Source organism: Telopea speciosissima, chromosome 5 (assembly GCF_018873765.1).
Source record: "Telopea speciosissima isolate NSW1024214 ecotype Mountain lineage chromosome 5, Tspe_v1, whole genome shotgun sequence".
NCBI classification, from domain to species: Eukaryota; Viridiplantae; Streptophyta; class Magnoliopsida; order Proteales; family Proteaceae; genus Telopea; species Telopea speciosissima.
Genome location: NC_057920.1, coordinates 59,643,086 through 59,661,925, shown reverse-complemented (window position 1 = coordinate 59,661,925; position 18,840 = coordinate 59,643,086). Strand labels below are relative to the sequence as shown.

The 18,840-nt window shown below is 40.1% G+C and overlaps 1 protein-coding gene across 1 annotated transcript in view; it reads right to left on the bottom strand.

The window, feature by feature from the left end:
* LOC122662530 (MADS-box protein JOINTLESS-like) overlaps positions 1 to 18,840 on the bottom strand; it is a 79,906-nt gene that overhangs the window by 54,758 nt on the left and 6,308 nt on the right. Inside the window, exon 3 of the mRNA XM_043858187.1 lies at positions 2,310 to 2,388. Coding sequence (XP_043714122.1) covers positions 2,310 to 2,388 — 79 coding nt within the window. The remainder of the gene's footprint in view (positions 1 to 2,309; positions 2,389 to 18,840) is intronic.

Sequence of the window (18,840 nt, the reverse complement as noted above, 5' to 3'; positions counted from 1 at the left end):
AATCGTGTGACACACCTTTCTTCTCAACTACAAGCAGGCATACAATTCCTGTGGCACGGTCTACCCTGTGAGCACACCCATCATGCAAACAAGCACTCCAAATACATAGGCACAATCACAACACAAAATATAAGTGTTTCGGTAGATTGCACATGTGCACGGAGTAATGGTCACACTGACCTCAGCATCTACTCATCACTATTTTCTAAGAAAAAAACTGAGAGGCCACACCCATGACAAATGATATTTCAGTCACACCTATGACTCAGGACATAGAAGCAAGGGTGTTACCCCCAAATGTTTCCCAAAACCCATTGATTACTCTCACTATGTCCAGATGCAATAGTCAAACAACATCTAGCATAGGTCTCAACATGCATCCTTACTGCAAGCATATACAATTGATACAAAATGCAAAATACAAAGCCAAGAGATAGAAATTCTCACAACCATGCAGTGTCTCTGATTTCTGATGTCCGGAGATGAAACTAGGATCCCCAACTACTCACTGGAATCTTCAACTCTTCCCAATTTGATGAAGAACTGGAATCTTCAAGCTTGCACAATTACTAGGGTCCCTGAGTGATCCCTGGCAGTATGGGCAGCCACCATCTTCCTCTTTCTTCTCCTTCTTTTTCTTTTCTTTTTCTCCCCTTTCTTTTTCCTTTTCTTTCTTTCTTCTTCTTTTATTTTTTCATTCTTCCTTCATTTCTCCCTTCTTCCTCTTTTTTTTTCTTCTCTTTTATGCTATAACTATAACATAAAATTTCAATGAAAAACTTAACTACCTCGCTAGAACCATTAATGGAGCTCCATTAACACTCTACCAGATGTGTAACAGCATAACACGAACACAAGAACAAAGAAATCACAAGGGGAAAACTACAACTCTTGAGGTTGTAGTGAAACTCTCTGTGATTTCAAGGGGTTTAATGTGACTCTTCAAGGACACGGGAAAAATTGCAATTCTTCTAGGATGCAATGTAACTTTCCAAGGTTATAGGGGTAGAACACTCGGAGGATAAACAACTCAACAGTTGAATAAACTAAATTCAGTTTCTTCACCATCTAATGAGCATAGCTTTTACATATTTAAAGAAACGCAAAACCCTAATTTCAAGCCCTATTTCTAGTGATCCTACAACTGAGATTTTGTAGAGACAATAAACCTAATCAAAGTAACCCTTACTTGATGAGATTCTTGACACAATATTGCTATTAAAATAAAAGAAAACCACCCCAAGTTAATGTTACTAATAAAATTTAAATCGAGAAGCAATCTAAATGAAAGCAATTAAATGCAATCCATGTGTCAATCCATGTGAGGTTATAACCTTTCATTAATGGAGCAAGGAATAAATGGAAGGGAAATGGGGCTTCAAATCGTGACCTGTTGTTGGGTCTTCTATGTGGCAACTTCTCTTGAGTGTGGCCTTCAAATTCTTGACTTTTCATCTTGAGAACCAAATATTTAAAGCAAGGGTAAGGGGGCTCAAAAACTCTCTCTCTCTTTCTATCCTCCAAAACCGTGCAATGGTGGCTGATCTTCACTCCAACATTATCCAAGCATGAAGAGGGATCTTCATGAAAATTGCACCAAGTGGGGATGCTATCCATATTGCTCTTCATATCAAAATTATGACAAGAGGGGGATCTCCCAAATCGTAAACCCATGTGGCTGCTAGGATTGAGTTATCCTCGGAGTCAACATTTTACCATATATAAACCTTATTAAAATAGAAGATATTGATCTCCATATGGTATATACGCTGCTATGACTTTCAGAATTAAGACTTGTCTAATATAGATCATCACCCAATTAGGAAATAAATCCGAAGAAGCTTTCATATGGAAGCTTCTAAGCTGAGTCACCGTTGCCAAATAGGTAACTTCTCCTTCGTGATCAATCCCAAGTTTCCATATAAGAACCATTACAAATAGGAAACTATGTGAAATAAGGTTTCCATAATTAAAATCCAGTTCCAATTAGGAAAGTGTATTTCCATAGCCGAACCCATTTGCTAAACAATTATGTAAAGAACTATGTTAATGATGCCATTGGTCTAACAATTTTCCTTAAAGGCTGGTAGTGGATATATATATATATCTCTTCTGCTCTTTCTTTAAAGGAACTTCAGATTCTTTCCAAAAATAAATGAACATCAGATTATCAATTTTTAGAAAAAATAAAAGATGCACATTATAGAACTAATATCAAAGCAAATAGCACAATCACTCTTTTCCCATTTACCACTGCATAGGGATGATACCAAATGGTTCAAAACTTTACAATTTAAGGGAACACTTACCTGCAGCTCAAGGGAAGGTTCGTTCAGTTTTTGGAGGTTCTTAGAATGCAGATTACGCCTCTCCACTATCTCCTTGATACTTTGGAATACAAGACAATGACAAAGTTAGTTCTAACACTGAAGATAAAAGAACTGTCTAGTCATATGAAATAGATGTATCGTATCGTATCGTATCGGAGAGACGCTAGATAAGTATGGAAATGGTCAACAAACATGTAGAAATACTTAGAATGTATCCAAAATACAGCTTTGAAGCATAAAACATTATAAATAAGCATATGTAAAATATATAATGTATAAAAAGGAGAACCAAATACGACGAGACAAATGCATTCAATTGTTTATATATAAAGATGTAGTTTCTTACATGTACTAATACCAATTTTTTAAGGTATCCTATCGTATCGGTGCCTTAAAAATAAGATATGTATCAATTAGTATCGGCAGATAAGGAAGGATACTTTAAACCTTGACAGTTATAACACAATAAACACTACCTTATTGTTGGATGGAATTGATGTGTCCATCAAACCCAATTCAATAGTTACATTTTATTAAATTACATGATATGTATTCACCAAAAAAAATTGCATAGAAATTTATTAAGGAAAAATGAGAGCTATTCAGAGGACCCCATAGGGGAACCAGGAGAGGATATACCTACACCACAACAAAGAAAAAAAAGAACTGAATCTGAAGACCCCGGGAGGATATAATGTGACTGTTCTTATCAGAATCTGACATTGATCTTGGTTTTGATCTCAAAATTTAATAAAAGTCCAAATTTGGTTGTAGGAACGGGAAGAAGTGGTCCACCTATGCATGTTCCTTTCCCACCAAATATGATACATTCAAGCACAGAAGGCAATCTTGACAGCCAGCTCACAGATGGAGTCAACTAGGGGCAGATTTTCTTTTTCACAGAAACATTTCCATTGCCAGCTGCTGCTTTTGTTGGAATGCCTTGGAAGATATTGATCATTTATTTTTCAATTGTCTTTTTTTCCAAAGCTATCTGGACTGAGGTAATAGAAAATGCTGCCTTACTCTCCCCTCCATTCCTTTGATAGTGAGTGTCGTTGGATCAGATTGGAGTTCAAATGAAAATCAATTTGTAATATATAGGGCTGCTAAGTTGATTTTCTGCGCTTCAATCTATCATATATGATGGGAGAGAAACAAGCGAAGATGGACCTCCATCTCTCGTTCTCATATTCAGATTTGGAATGATACTGGTTTTGATGTCAGATCAAAGATAAATCACTTCAATTCATGTATCGGACACAAATTGTCCCAAGAATCAGCACATTATTTCTTCCTGGTCATTGCAGATTAGTCTATGCTAGCTTCTTTGATGTTTGATGCTTTGTAATTCTTTTGTCTATCTTCTTTAATAAAGATTTATATTCACACACAAAAAAAAAACAACTAAGGGCAGAACTTAAATTGTCCTTAGATTAACCCTACAAGCCATCTTGACAGCCAGCCATATCATTTGGCGGCATTTGGTTTGTCCTTAGATTTACATCCTTTTTTTTTTTTTTGGGGGGGGGAGGGGGTGTGTGAATGGAAATATTAAAAAATATATACAAAGACACCAAAGAGGAGAGGAAAACCTTGCTCCAAAAAGCAAAGGGCAATCAAGGCTACTTAGTGCAGCCGTATCTCAAGACCCCAAGAGGAAACAATGTAGTGGTTCTTAACACAATAACTCTAGTTTTAATCTCAAAATCAATGGAGCTCTAGATATGATTGAACATATGAGATGAGGAGGTCCACCTACGCATGTTCCTTTCCCATTAAATAATATACACTGTAGTGCAAAAAGACATCTTGGCTACAACATTGCCTTTATATTCCTTTTTATCCATCTTCGCTCTCCTTCAAAAGAAGGTAATGGATTATGAAAAGACCAGCACTTCTGAAGCATACCTTTCTAGATTGCTATAAAGAAAGGGTAGCTAAAAAATAAATGATCAATGTCTTCAACAACATTTTAGCAGAGGCAACAGTTTATGATACTGAGATTCCTTTGAAGAAGAAATATTTGAGTGGGAAGGTTACCGATCAGGGCACTCTATATGATGAAGTTGTGCCTTGGAATATGATGTTTGAACCATACCACTTTTCACCAGGGGACAATATTACCTTTAGATTGAACCAGGTCCCAAGTAGAGGCAGAAGAAAAACGCCTGGAAGAGCAAGTCTACAGAACAACATCCCCACTGTTAGGGGGTCTTCTAGGGATAGAGTGCATCTAATTCCATACCTATGCAAGATCTGTAGAAACCGGGGGAGGAGAGTCGCATAGACCATCAAAGATATAGAGTATATACAAGTCACTCTATCCATTTCGATCTACATCATATCTAATCCTCACCAAAAGTGGAGAGAAGAACTCCACAAGGTAGCCAATTATCTAGCCAAGTAGAAGAGCCATCATCAATCGAATTTTTTATTGCTTCCAAGGCTAATGGTCTGAGCTCAAAGATCTTCCTCCAAGTCCAGTAGGCATCAAAAGCACAGGGTACAATTCAGATGGAATCTGTACTGAGATAATTGGAATAAACCCATTTGATCCGTAAACCATCTTTTTTCTCTAAAATCCTCCATAGAATTTTCAAAAGGCCAACATTATTCACATTATTCACTCCCCTTGCACAAGAAAGCACTCATAAGGGCCTCAATCTTCTTAATAACAGAGCTTGGGATCCCAAAAACACATGTCCAATAGAGGTAGGATGCCTACATAACCACTCTAATCAACTCCAGTCTCCCAGAGAAGGATAAAATTTTACACTTCCACAATTGAAGCCTTTTCTTGAGTCAATCCAAAATTCGGGAGCAGTATGGGTTGCACCGAAAGGCTAGAGGAAATTAGGGGGAGCCCAAGATAGGAGTTGGGGAGGGGAGAGAGAGAATATATTTGGTTATCCATTATCAGTTTCTCATAGGCATTATAATTTTTTTCCTTCACCTTTTCTTTTATCCTCTTCTCAGATCTTGAGTCATTCTTAAGCCATGGCATGGATCAAAGATCCATAATTTAGGCAGAATTTGTTCTTTCTTGAAAATTAAAAATAATAATAACAATTCAGAAATGGCATTTTGAATAGTTTTATTAAAAAAATTATAATGTATTATTGATTCAACCAAAAGTGCACTTAGGTATGGCGCTGCCCAACTTTTAGTGTTATGGTGATGGCGGCTTCCAAAGGGAGTGGTGCTAGGGACGGGATCGGTGCAGATAAGGAGCCTCCTTAGTCTTTTTTTTTGCTAGAAGATCCTTGCATTAAAAGAACGACAAAGAGCCAACTACAAAGACAGGAAAAAAACAAAGAACACTGCTACTGGCTAAGACAGCCAGCCAGCTCCCCCAACCCATTACAAGAACCGGTATCTAGGCATACCCATAGCATCACGAGCCAAATTATCGTCAATATGTCTAGGAAAGGGAATACTTGTGGAAGACACTCCCGTAATCGCCGCATGTTTAGCCAAGTAGTCAGCAATAGGATTTGCTTCTCTATAACAGTGAGTAATTTTCCAATTGCAGGAATCCAGAAAAGGTTTTAGCACCTGCCATCTTTGGAGCGCAAACCACGGAATTTTGGAATTTTGAATAGACACTACCAAGGAAGCCGAGTCAGATTCTATCCAAAGATCCGTGAAGCCTCTCTCCCTAGCAGAAAACAGCCCATCTAACAAAGCCTCGAACTCAGCTGCAAAGCTATTTGAGACCCCCAGGTATCTGCAAGATGAATGAACCACTTGGGCTTGGGAATTTCGAAAAACTCCCCCAACCCCCACCCTTCCTGGATTCCCAATAGAGCTGCCATCAATGTTAAGCTTGATCCACTGCCGATCGGGCCTGCACCAAAACACCTCCAGAATATCGCGAGCAGAGGCGTTAGAAACAGCCAACCCAAGTTCCTACCGCAGCTTAAGTCCTGAAAAATTTTCACCCCTTTAATCACAAAATTGCAGTCCCTAATCTCCCCTTTCACACAATCCAGAACCTGCCAAACATTCCTGAAGATACCGTCATGGCGCCTTCTATTTCTTTCTTCCCACAAAATAGCACTAATAATTGAAACACCTGCAGCCCACGGCTCCTTCACATTCGTGCTGCCAAGCTTACCTTTCCACCACTCAAAGAACCCTTGAATGGTGGAAGCATTTCCCCACACAAAACCAAACCAAGCTGAAAAAGAATTCCAAACTGCAGTGCTAAACTCGCAAGGGAGAAACAAATGAGGGATTGACTCACCATCTTTATTACACAGAGAGCATCTCGCTGCCATACAAATACCCTTTTTTGTACTTCCTCGTCTGTGGGGATCTTTCCATGAGCCAGCCTCCACCCAAGAGTAGAGTGTCGCGAATGGATATTCCGATGCCACACAAAGTTCGCCCAAGGAACAGTAGGCGATCTTCTTCTAATACCCTCCCAAGTTGCCGCCACCGAGAATTCCCCTGACTTTGACAAGCTCCAACACACTGAATCCTCCACTGAGTAACAAGGAATTGGCAGCTTCTTTATTTCTTGGAAAGCTTCTAACAAAGCACCCGAAGAAACAGGCGGCACCCTCCATTCTCCCTCCTTGATGAAATCACTCACCTTGGTTCCATCATTCTTGAAGAACTCCTCATTTAGCTGACTTTTTTCTTGAATAGAGACAGGACCCCACCATTTATCCTTCCAAAAGTTTATTCGAACCCCATTCCCCAGGATCCAACGTTCCTTCTCCACCACAAAACTCCACAATTTCCTAATACCTGGCCAAATGGAAGATGCTCTATACCCAGGCCGCACATTCCCCCATTTATTGACAAACATGTGCCTCCTCAGTCTTACGCTAAGGCAGTAGGGGGTTTTGCTTGGCCGGACATTGATGCTCTCCCTGAGCCGATTCACGCCGGCAACATTACTCGAGTCAGGATTCCACAGAAAGATTATGAAGAGAATCGCATGCTTTTCCATCATGCTCTAATCGGAAGAGTCAATTTTCGCTTGGCATCCCTCGATGACTTGAGGAAGGAGGCGAAATTGAAATGGAATCTGAAACAAGGGGTGTTCACGCGCCCTTTGAGGAAAGGTTTTGTGATTTTTCAGTTCTCTTGCAAAGGGGACATGGCGGAGGTATGGAGACGTAGCCCAGTTCGCTTCAAAGACCAGGCGATTCGATTCCAGTGATGGAATCCGGGTTTTAACATTCATGAGAAACAAGTGCAGCCCAAGCTCATCTGGGTATGTTTTCCTGCTTTGCCTCTTGAATACTGGCACGAGAATGTGTTGCTATCGATTGCCAAAGTGGTGGGGAGGCCTGTGGTTCTTTATCGTCGTACCCATCAGGGACTTCTTGGCCATTTTGCTCATGTTTTGGTGGAAGTGGATGCTGGAGATTAAATCTCTCGAGTGGAAGAAATTCAAGTTGAGCAATATGAGCTTGGTTTGTCCAGGGAATTCTTTTTTTCTTAGAGAGTGGTCTTTGAAGACGATATGCAGCAATGCGGTTATTGTAGTAGGTAGGGGCATCAAATTTCTTCTTGCCGTAAAAAAAAAGGCCGATGACCTGCTTCAACAACAGAAAGGTAAATCTGCTCCTATTCCTGGTGCGCACTACATTGAGGAAGATGGAATCAACCCGGCTCTTCCGAGTTCACCCAGGCATAACTCAGGGAGAAGATCATCTAGAGAATCTCCTATTTTAGGTAGGAACTCTATCCCTAACGGTGCAACTTCCCCAGCTGGACGTGGTGTGTTAGGGGGTTCAAATTTGGTGGATATAATTGGAGAGAAATTATCTCCTCCTATTATTTTGGAAAGGCAATATTGTGGAGATTATGTTCCATCTCCTAGGATTATGCAATCTGTGCATGATATGGGAGAATTAAATGGGGATATTTCAAAAGGTGTTTCGGTTTCAAATTCACCACGGTTTGATGGAGCGGGTCTTGGAGCCGATGAAGGTGAATTAGAATCAAGTAATATGGACGGGTCTAGTGCTGGTTCCGGGTCTCGTGGATCGGGTTATGACCAATCTGACCAAGAGGAGGTGCAAGGCAAGTGGACTCAAGTGTTGGGTCAAAAAAATCGTGATGATCGTAGGAATGCTCTTCGAGGTGGTCGTGTGGGTTCCCATATGGCAACTCCAGTTATTGGCAGAATTCGAAGTCAAAGGAATGCAAATCTTGGTGTTAAGACAGTAGATGCGGCGGTAGAAAAACATCAGGTTAAAAAGGAGTTAGGAGTGGGGTTGCAAAAATTTCCATCTCCCTATTCGTCAGAGGAGGAGGCTCTGTTGGCCCGTGTGGCTCTTGATCGGCCTGGTTTATATGCTGAGATCCCCCGACGATTGAATAGGATAAGGACCCCCTCGGTGCCCCTCACAGATCCCTTGTAGCCTTATTTTATTATCTCTTGGGTGAGCGAGTGACTTGTTGCCCTCGCCATTATGCGCCATTATGTTTTAAGACTCAGTCCCCTGTTTAAGCTTTAGCTTTCTTTGCCTTTAGTCTGTCTTTAGGCTTGTTTGTCTCCTTTTTAATCCTCAATAAATTTTTTATTAAAAAAAAAAAGAGTAATATATAACCCAATAAAAAAAAAAAAAAATGTATTATTGATTCAAATACAATTTAGATCCATTATAAATGAGGACAATGATTTTCCATCCATTATTTTACATAGATTTCAACAAACATTAACTTATAGCCATAGTTCTTTTTTTTTTTTAGTTATAGTCTTATGTTTGAGCCCCCTAATCCCCATAGTCTTATATCAGGAATCACCATTATACAGCCGAATAAATTACTTGTCAATTCCAAGAATTAAGCATGATCATATGACTTTTAACCATTTCTTTTTAGAAAATTATCCAAAAGGGCCTTTATTTTTTTATTTTAGGGAGAATGAAAATATATTAAAAGAAAGAGGAGTTATACAAAGACACCATTTGGGAACAAGGAGAAGAAAAACCAGCTCCAAAACAAGAACACAAGTGAATCAAGGGGCCAAGATTAAAGGCACACCACAACAAAGAGAAAAACAGGTAACTATAGAAGCCGAATCTGAAGACCACAAGAAGACACAATGTGACGAGATGAATCACAATCCGAGTCAGTAACTTGAAGATAGTTGACTCTGGTCTTGATCTCGAAGTCAATAGCACTCCAAATTTGGTTGAAAATACAAGAAGAAGAGTTCCACCTATGCATATTCCTTTCCTACCATATGTGATATACTATAGCACGGAACACCATCTTGACAAACCGCCTATAAATCGAGTTGTCATTGAATTTCTTACAGAACCACCTCCATTCACCTTCGAATGAATGAAGAGGCTGATGAGAGGGGCAGTATTTCAGAAGCACCTCTTTCCAAATGCTTAAGGAGAAAGAGCATCGAAAAAATTAATGATCAATATCTTCAATAGCATTCCAATATAGGCAGCAGTTTGGATGCTAATATTCCTATGGAGGAGAAAAACTTAGTAGGGAGGCAACCAGTCAAAGCACACCAAGTAATGAAGCTATGCTTTGGGATATGATGCTTACACCATGCAACCTTCCACCAAAGAACCAAGCCACCTTTGGATCGGACCAGATTGCAATCAAAAATTGCAGAAAACTTCTTAGAAGAGTTGGGAACCCATAGAACAACATCCCCACTACTAGGAGGCCTTCTGATAAAAAACCCGAGCAAGATCAACAGAAGGGGTCAAGAGACCAGAAGCCATCAGAGACAATGGAGGAAATCAAAGCCAGCCTATCTAAAACTACATCGTATCTAACCAGCTCCCCAAACTTCGTAAGGACGACTCCTCAAAGATGCCAATTGTCGAGCCATAAATGGGTAAAAAAACTATCATCAATAAGATTTTAAATTGTATCTCCAACGATAGATCTAATCTTGAGGATCTTTCTCCAAGTCCATGAAGCATCAGAAAACGGCCAACTGTCCAAATAGAATCAATTAGACTAATAATTATGCCAATTCTCTATTTTTTTCAAATAGTTATAAGAAGTCTTCACCCTAAGGTGCCATGTGTTGATTCTATTTGGTTCACAACATGTATCCCGTGACAATCTCTCAGAGTCTGGAGATGTATGATGGATGCGCTTCCTACCAAGCACCAGCTGAGGATGAGATTGATCTAGATTGGGCCCCATTGTTGTCTCTATTGTGCGGGTTTGAAGGATAGAGAACATCTTTGCTTTGACAACCCATTCACCTCCCAAATTTGGGGGTACATTTTGAAGCGGTTCTCCCCTTCTAGAGGCCTGGGAAGAAGTATTATGTTGGAGGCTAGCGAGTTGGAAATACATTCAAGGGGGACTCCATTGGGTGCATTACTAAACTTGCATTCTGCAGCACGATTGCATATCTAGCAAGAAAGGAACTTACGAGTTTTTTGGAATAAGACTGCCTATTTCTGTGATCATTCAGAAATAGGGTTTGGAGAACCGGTGTCAAGATCACCCCTCAAGGCCGAAATCTTTCAAAAACTTGAACCTAGTGGAGAAATGGAACGTTCACCCTTGCAGATCTCAGATATAGGGTTTTGGGTATTCAGCTGAGGGTAGGTTTCACCCTTTGTTTTGAGTGGCAGGAGAGCTATTGTAGTATTTCCCTGGGGCTTGCCAAAGGAGTACCCCTTGCTTTTTCTAGAGGTTGTTTAGGTCTTATTGGAGTTTCGCTTATGGGTGTCCTTCAAGGGCTGTCAGGGACTTCCCTTTGATGTTTGTACAGTTTTTTCCTTTCATTTCATAATAAATTTGATATTAACTATCAAAAAAGAAACATGCTACCCTTCGCATCCATATGTTACTAGACTAACACCAAAGTTAGATAGAGTATACGAAACACAATTTTGAGGCAAAAACAAATATTTCTTAAATTCCAGTTAACAACACTTGAAAGAAGTCCAATCCCAGTGCTCAAGGCTCCATGTCCTCATGGGTTCGGTATGTGTTTCTTCAATGCCTCCAAAGATATCAAGGGGGATCTGATTAAAGCCATCAGGAGCTTCTTTCTCAAACCCAATCAGATTGGGTGTATAAACCAATCCTTTATTAACCCATGAAGGTGCCTCAAAGGTCATTAATTTCAAATCACTTTTCCTTAGTAATCTCCTTTACAAATTCATTGCAAAGGTTTTGGCCAATAGATTGAAGAGTGTAGTTGGAGACTTTGTCAATCTTAATCGGTCAACTTTCATCCTTGGAAGAAACATTATAGATAATATACTACTTTGTAATGAGATAGCTAGGGGTTTTGGTAGAGCCAACTCTCCATCATCAGCTATGTTGAAAATTGACATCAAGAAGGCTTTTGATTCTCTGAGATGGGATTATATTCTGAGGATCCTAAATAGAATGAACTTTCCCCCTATATTCATTGGGTTCACCTTCGCATTTCCACTATCTACGTGTCAGTTTTGGTAAATGACTCCCTTGTAGGTTATTTTTGCTCCTTTGATGGGGAATCAGACAATGTTGCCCCTCTCTCCTTTGTTGTGGTCTTTGGTAATGGAAGGCCTGTTTGTTTGTCTCAAGTAAAAGGATTTGAATGAGGCTGGCCTTGTGAAGCTTCTCGCGAGGATTGCTGAGAAGAAAGCTATTGTTTGACTCAATTGGATATATTCTATATATCTCAAGATAGACTCTATCTAGACTATATCTTGTGCCTCTGGTTCTTCGTAGACCTAGAGGAAGATGCTTAAGATCAGACCCTTAGTCTCAAAGGCAATCAAAACCCGGATAAACAATGGCTCTTCTACTTGGTTATGGCTGGACAATTGGCACCCATGTGGGGTTCTTATCTCTTTGGGGAAAAAATTAGATATGATGTTGGTTCTAACCGAATGGCTATAGTCTCATCTATTATCTTAGATGTCGTGTGGACTCCAAGTCCCCTGGCTTCCTCAGATCTGGCTCAGGTTTGGGACCAGCTTTAGTTGATTTCTAGAAGACCTCTTGGCAGCGGGGATGCTATCCAGTGGATTCTCTCTTCCTCAAATTGTTTTTCTTCTGCCTTGGCTTGGGATTTGGTCAGATTTAAAGGTAGTAATGTTCTTTGTTGAAAATTCGTTTGGTTACAACATTACATACCAAGGCACAGCTTCATTGCTTGGAGGGCCCTAAACTATACATTAATTGCCTACTCAAGAGTTTCTTTGTTATAGGAACTTAAGGATTCCTAACTGTAGCCTCTGCTAGAATGATACCAAAGACATTGATCATCTATTTTTTAGGTGTCCTTTCTCTATGCATATTTAGAAGGGAGTGATTCAAAAATGCTGGACTCCTCATAATCCATCTTCCTCCTTTGAAGGTGAATGGAAGTGGATCAAAAGGATATTCAAACAATTTGCCACCTTGCTGTCAAGATGGCCTTCTGTGCTACTATCTATTATATTTGGTGGGAGCAAAATAAACGTAGGTAGACTTCTACATCTCGTATGTTCAACCAGATATGAAGTTTTATCGAATTTGAGATCAAGACAAGGATGAATCATCTTCAAGCCTTTGATTTTAGACTATGTTAAGAACTATCACATTGTTTCCTTATGGGGCCTTCAGATTCGGCTTCGCTAACTAGCCTTTGTTTTTCCCTTATATTGGGTTTGGGTGACCCTTTGTCTTTTCCCCTTTTAGGCGCTTGTATAGTTCTCATTTTTCTCTCGAAATAAATTTCTATTCAAAAAAAAAACTTGAATTAAGTACATAAAATTTACGCAGCAAGTGAAAATGCATAGGAAATGTGTGCTCCTTAGGTAGATTGGATTCCGCTTCTACCTAGAATCTGGTTAGATCTGAGGCCTAAGGTTCCGTGATGCAGCCTAATTTGGGGTAAGGGCTTTATCCCTCGACATAGTTTCATTGCCTAGAGGGCCCTCACTTCATCTCTACCCTCCCAATCCCTCCTCCAATATAGGTCAATTAGATTCCTAAACTGTTGTTTCTGTTGGAGTGCTAAACAAGACATCAATCATCTATTCTTTAGATGTTCTTTTTTCTAAGGCTATATGGGAGGCTATCCTTGCCAAGTGTTGGCCTTCCCTTTGATCGATCCGATCCTTCTCCAGAAGTGGGTGTAGGTGACTAGGTACTTTCTCATTTCAGAGAGAAGCCCGTTTGTGATTCTATTGGTAGGTTAGCGTTATGTGTTGCCATTCATCATATTTTGTGGGATAGGAACATAAGGAGATGGCCAAACTGTTCGTGCACTTGTAAGAAAATCTGGTCCTCCGTAAGCTTTGAGATTCAGCAGAAGGCTTTCTGTAACCTTGTCCCTTATAGAGAGAGTGAGAGGAGTAAATTGGTTGGCTCTTCTTAGGATATCCCTCAGTAGTCCCCCCCCCCCCCCACCAATGACCCTAGTTTTATTTCCTTGGTTCTTTTAGCCATTTATCATTTTATCTTTCCTTGTGTTTGGGACCTTTGTTTGGTTCTATTGTTAGCGTGCTTCTGGCCTTTGTAGCTCCTTGTCTCCTCTTAATTTGTAGCTGTTTTTTCAGTTGATTTGTTGTTATTTTTTCCCCTTTAGGTTTATTAAATTAGGAAACATCCATCATATATTGTTAGCATAAAACGATTATTATAATTCTTACAAAAAGAAAACGGTTCTTATAAATATTTACTTTACAACTGAGATATACATACAACATACAAGAGAGAAGCCCTAGTCGGCTGAGACTTGAATGGAAAATTTACAAGGAGATAATGTGCAATCAGAATCCTTTCAAGAATGGTAACCGAATATTGAGTTCCATGCAAAATAGGGAAACTCAACATTTGGTCAATACAACCCCCTCAAGTGGAAGATCCGAGGGAGCGGATCTTCAACTTGTTGCACATGAACTGATACTGAGCAGTGGAAAGAGGCTTGGTCAATATATCGATGATCTTGTCCTTAGTAGAAATAAATTGCACTGCAAGCTCCCGTTTCGCGATCTTGGCATGAACGAATTGAAAATCAATCTCAACATGCTTGGAGAGAGCATGAAAAATAGGATAGGCGGAGAAATATGTCGCGCCAATGTTGTCACACCAAAGAATGGGAGGGGCAAAGAAGACAATCCCAAGTTTCCGAAAGAGAATTTGCAACTAGATGAGCTTTGCGGACGCATCAACAAGGGCCTTATACTCGGACTCCGTGGAGGAGCGAGCCACCATTTTTTGTTTTCTAGAATTCTAGGAAATGAGATTGGTACCCCAAAAATGGAATAGCCCCTCGTAGATTTGCAATCATCACTGCAGGCCGCCCAATCCGCATCAGAGAAGGCCTGAAGGGCAAGTTGAGGTGGTTTTTCAATGAGTAAATCATAAGTACGACTATGCTTGAGATATTGAAGAAAAAACTTGACCAAAGCCCAGTGATCCTCGATGGGGGCATGCTTGTATTGATATGCACGATTAATTGTAAATCACACGTCGAGGTGGGTGAGCGTAACATACTGGAGGGCACCAACAATTGATCTTTATTTGGTACAACCGGAAAAGAGCACACACCCTTGGGCAGACAATTTTGTAGTTAAAGCCATGGGAGTGAGGACTAAAAAGCAATCACTCATGCCAACCTTGTTAAGAAGATCACTGATGTACCTTGAGTCCTCGATACTAGATAAAAGCTTAGAGGGCCCAGGTCCTTGATAAAGAACTCAATGGCAAGACGGTGGAGTAGAGCAATGCTGTCTGGGAGCATTATTGGTAACAAGAATATTGTCAACATAAAACAGTATATACATAATATCCGTAACCTTTTTGTAGATGGAGAGTGAACGATCAGTGTGAGATGCATGAAAGCTAAACTAAAGAAGAAAGGTAAAAAGCCTGTGGAACCATGCTCGCAAATCTTGCTTGAGACCATAGATAGAGCGGTGAATTTGGCAAACCTGGTTAGAGCAGTTCGGATCCTCAAAGTCAAGGGCTGAACCATATAGACTTCTTCATTAAGTACATCGTGCAAGAAAGCATTGTATACATCAAGCTGCCTGATAGACCACCCATGAGAGGGCCAGAGAGAGAAAGGTACGAATGGTGATCGGTCTGACAATAGGGCTGAAGGTACCAGTGTAGTCAATGCCCTGTTGTTGATGAAAACCCTTTGCAAGAAGGCGGGTGTTGTAGCGTTCAAGAGAGCCATCAGCCATCCTCTTTATCTTGTAAACCCATTTACAACCTACCATGCTCATATCATCACGATGAAGTACAAGAGTCCACGTGCCATTATGAATAAGGGCGTTAAATTCCTCAATCATGGCGTCGCACCACTTAGGTAGTTTGTTTGCCTAAGAGAAGTAGGTGGGTTCAAGGGAGGCAATAGGGAGGGTGTTGGAGGTGAGGGCATAAGGGGGGTTGGGCCAAGAACGAAGTTGCATTGGGTGAACAAGAGTGGGAGTGGCAAGGGCAGTACTGTCTAGGGCCGATTTGGTTGAGAAGAGGGGACCCGGGGAGGGGCATAAATGTCCTAAAGAGGTTGAGCACAAAGGGGGTGGGATACAATGGTGGACAGGGAGAGAAAGAGAGATTGGGTAGGGAGGGATCGAAATCTGCATGAGGGAGAGGGGAGAGTGCTAGTACGGGCACCTTGGGAGTGGGAAGGGACCGTGAGAGAGTTGGAAACATGAGTGGGCACCAAAGCCCAGGGAAAGGAGGGCATGCGGTGGGAGGGTAGAGTAGGTAGGAGTCGGGGTGGCAAAAGGAAAGGCCGTTTCAGAGAAACGACATGACGCGTAATGTAGAGACAATTGGTTGCGCGATCAAGGCAATGGTATCCCGTGTGGAATGGACTGTAACCAAGAAAAAAAACACAAGGAGAACAGCGTTAGTCCATCTTATGTTTATTATATAGAAAAAGAATGGGAAAACATAGAATAGTATGGAGACTAATGGTAAACAAGCTAGAAGGGAGAGACACCTTGAGAAATGTGTGATGACATTTGATTAATAAGGTAAACGGCTGTCTCTAATGCAAAATGTCAGTAGTGGAGGGGAACAAAATCGTGAGCAAACAGAGAGACCCGTTTTAACGATATGGCGGTGGGAGGACCTGGAGGGGCAGGGTTCTTTGATATCATCAGTTTGCTGATGAAGGAAGACTGCAGGAACTCGTGACTAAGTAGTAAACCATGTAATTCTGAATAAGAGAGACCCTTAGGGCGAGCAAGTAAATTTGGTACAATGTCTTTGAAGTTGTGGCGCAGGGCACGAAAAAAATGGATATTAAAATTCTCAGTTTGCAGGGTTTTTTGGCAGTAGCCAGTTCGTCAACCATGAATTTCGCACGCTGCAAATTTTGGAAATAGGTACGTCAGTTTGTGAAACAGATTTTGAAGACCAAGGTGCAAAGACAAGTTTCTTGTAGTGGAGGTGGAGCCGAATGCCGTTGTGAGGGCATCCCAAATCTCATGACTGGTACATTTGCCGATAACGAGAGGTAAACTTCTTCGCAGAGAGAAGCGATCAAAAAGACTCATGAGAGTCGCATCTTGTTGTTGCCAGAAAGCAGCAGCGGAAGCAGTAGATGGGCAAGGAAGAGAGCCATCAACGTAGCCAAAAAATTGACTCTTGAGGAAAGGAACAATTTGAGCCTCCCAAAAAAGAAAGTTCATCGGAGTCAATTTGAGAGAGAGTAAGTGATGAGCCAAAGTGAGAGAGGGTGAAAGAGTGACGGGAGTAGATGAGCAGGTGGGGGCTGTGGGAGAGGAAACTGAGGTAGTTTCCGTAGTCATGGTGGGGCTAGAAGAGAGAACAACCACACACAGAGGTCGATGAAGAATGGAGGGATATAAGACCGACTAGGGTTAAATTGGCTTGAGCCTTTTGTGGCTCTGATACCATATTAGCACAAAACGATTCTTATTATTACTTACTTTGCAACTGATAAATACATATACAAGAGAGAAACCCTAGTCAGCTGAGACTTGAACAGAAGACTCACAAGGACACAATGTGCAATTAGAATTCTTCTAGCCCTAGTTAGCTGATAAACCAAATTTTTTTAACCATGTCATGTCATTATCATTTCATAGTTTATTTATTAATTTTTTAATTTTATATTTTATTAATCATGAAATTATCATTTCATGGTATTTTTGTATACTTCTATAAAAGACATGTGGTAGAAAAGAGCTACAGTATTCAAGCAACTAATTATGAGTTACTTTATTTTGCAGCCTTTTCACTTTAATTTGGCTTACTAATTGATGATTATGGAATCCAACATAAGAGCAGGTTATGCTACTATTCATCATGTATCCATCTTCTTAAAGCATTATAAATGGGCATCTTGCTTAGAATGTAATGGGTAGTTTGTGTGTAATGGTGCTTATTTTTATCACTTTAAAAGTTCCATTAAACTTCCTAGCATTTACATGATGTCTCTATTTCTTCAATGATTTTTACAAATATGACCAACCCTCTATTTAATATCCTAGTCAAATATAACTTCTTGTACTTAGGAAGCTTCAATATGATGCTTTTTTTCTTCATAAAAGATGATTTGAATTAAAAGAAAAATAAAAATACAAAAGAGAAACAGGCCAACCGCCTGAAACTCAAACACACAGAGCAAAGTCAGCCTCTCCCACCTTTGGCAATGCCATCAACAGGAGGAACTGACCTGCAAACAAAAGCAGAAAATTAAGAAGCACGAAAACGAGCCCTTCCTTGAGCATCCATCTGCAGGTCATGCACAATTGAGTTGGGAAAACCAATCATCATGGAGGACAGCTCATATTTAGCAGCTGACTTTGCCAGGAAGTCCGCTATAGGGTTTGCTTCCCTATAACAATGTGAAATCCGCCATTCAATATGATGCTTAAAAACTCATCCAGTATTTGGATAAAACTTAGTCCAATCAATGATATCGGGAGCGACAATTGGTGGAGGTTTGGTTCATGTTTGGTTTAACTTGAATTCGGTGTACCTGTGAAGGTCAAGGATTTTGCACATTTGCACCATCTGATTGTCTCTTATATTTTCTTGCTGTACTTTTTTTATATATATTTCTTGTTGTTCTTTATTGAAAATTTCCCATATCTCATGCACCACCTGACCCAATGACTCATTTGCAGTGGCTAAGCATCTCAATATTTCTAAAAAATGTGAGAAGCTATTCTAATTTCAGTGGTCCTATATGATGTATTATGAAACATGTAACAATGTTTATTTTATCAAGACAAGAAAATTTTGTTGAGATTGGAGAAGATGTAAGAATTACAACAAAGATATGGCATTGCAGCATGGAAAAGGAACAATGGAAATTAACCAAAATGAAGGAAAATAAATACATAATAGCATTACATTGCAAGGAGAAGCCCTTGCTTCTTCTAATCTTTGGCAATTTCATGACAAGTTACACGATTTATGAAATTAAAAAAGGGATGTTTTTTCTTGGAACATTTCCTTTCAATATTAATTAGCATCTTTGCATAAGATGTACTCTACCCAAAAAAAAAAAATGAATCTCTCTCTCTCTTTCTCGGTATGGGGCTATGCCTCCATTTCTTTTCCTCTCCATTAC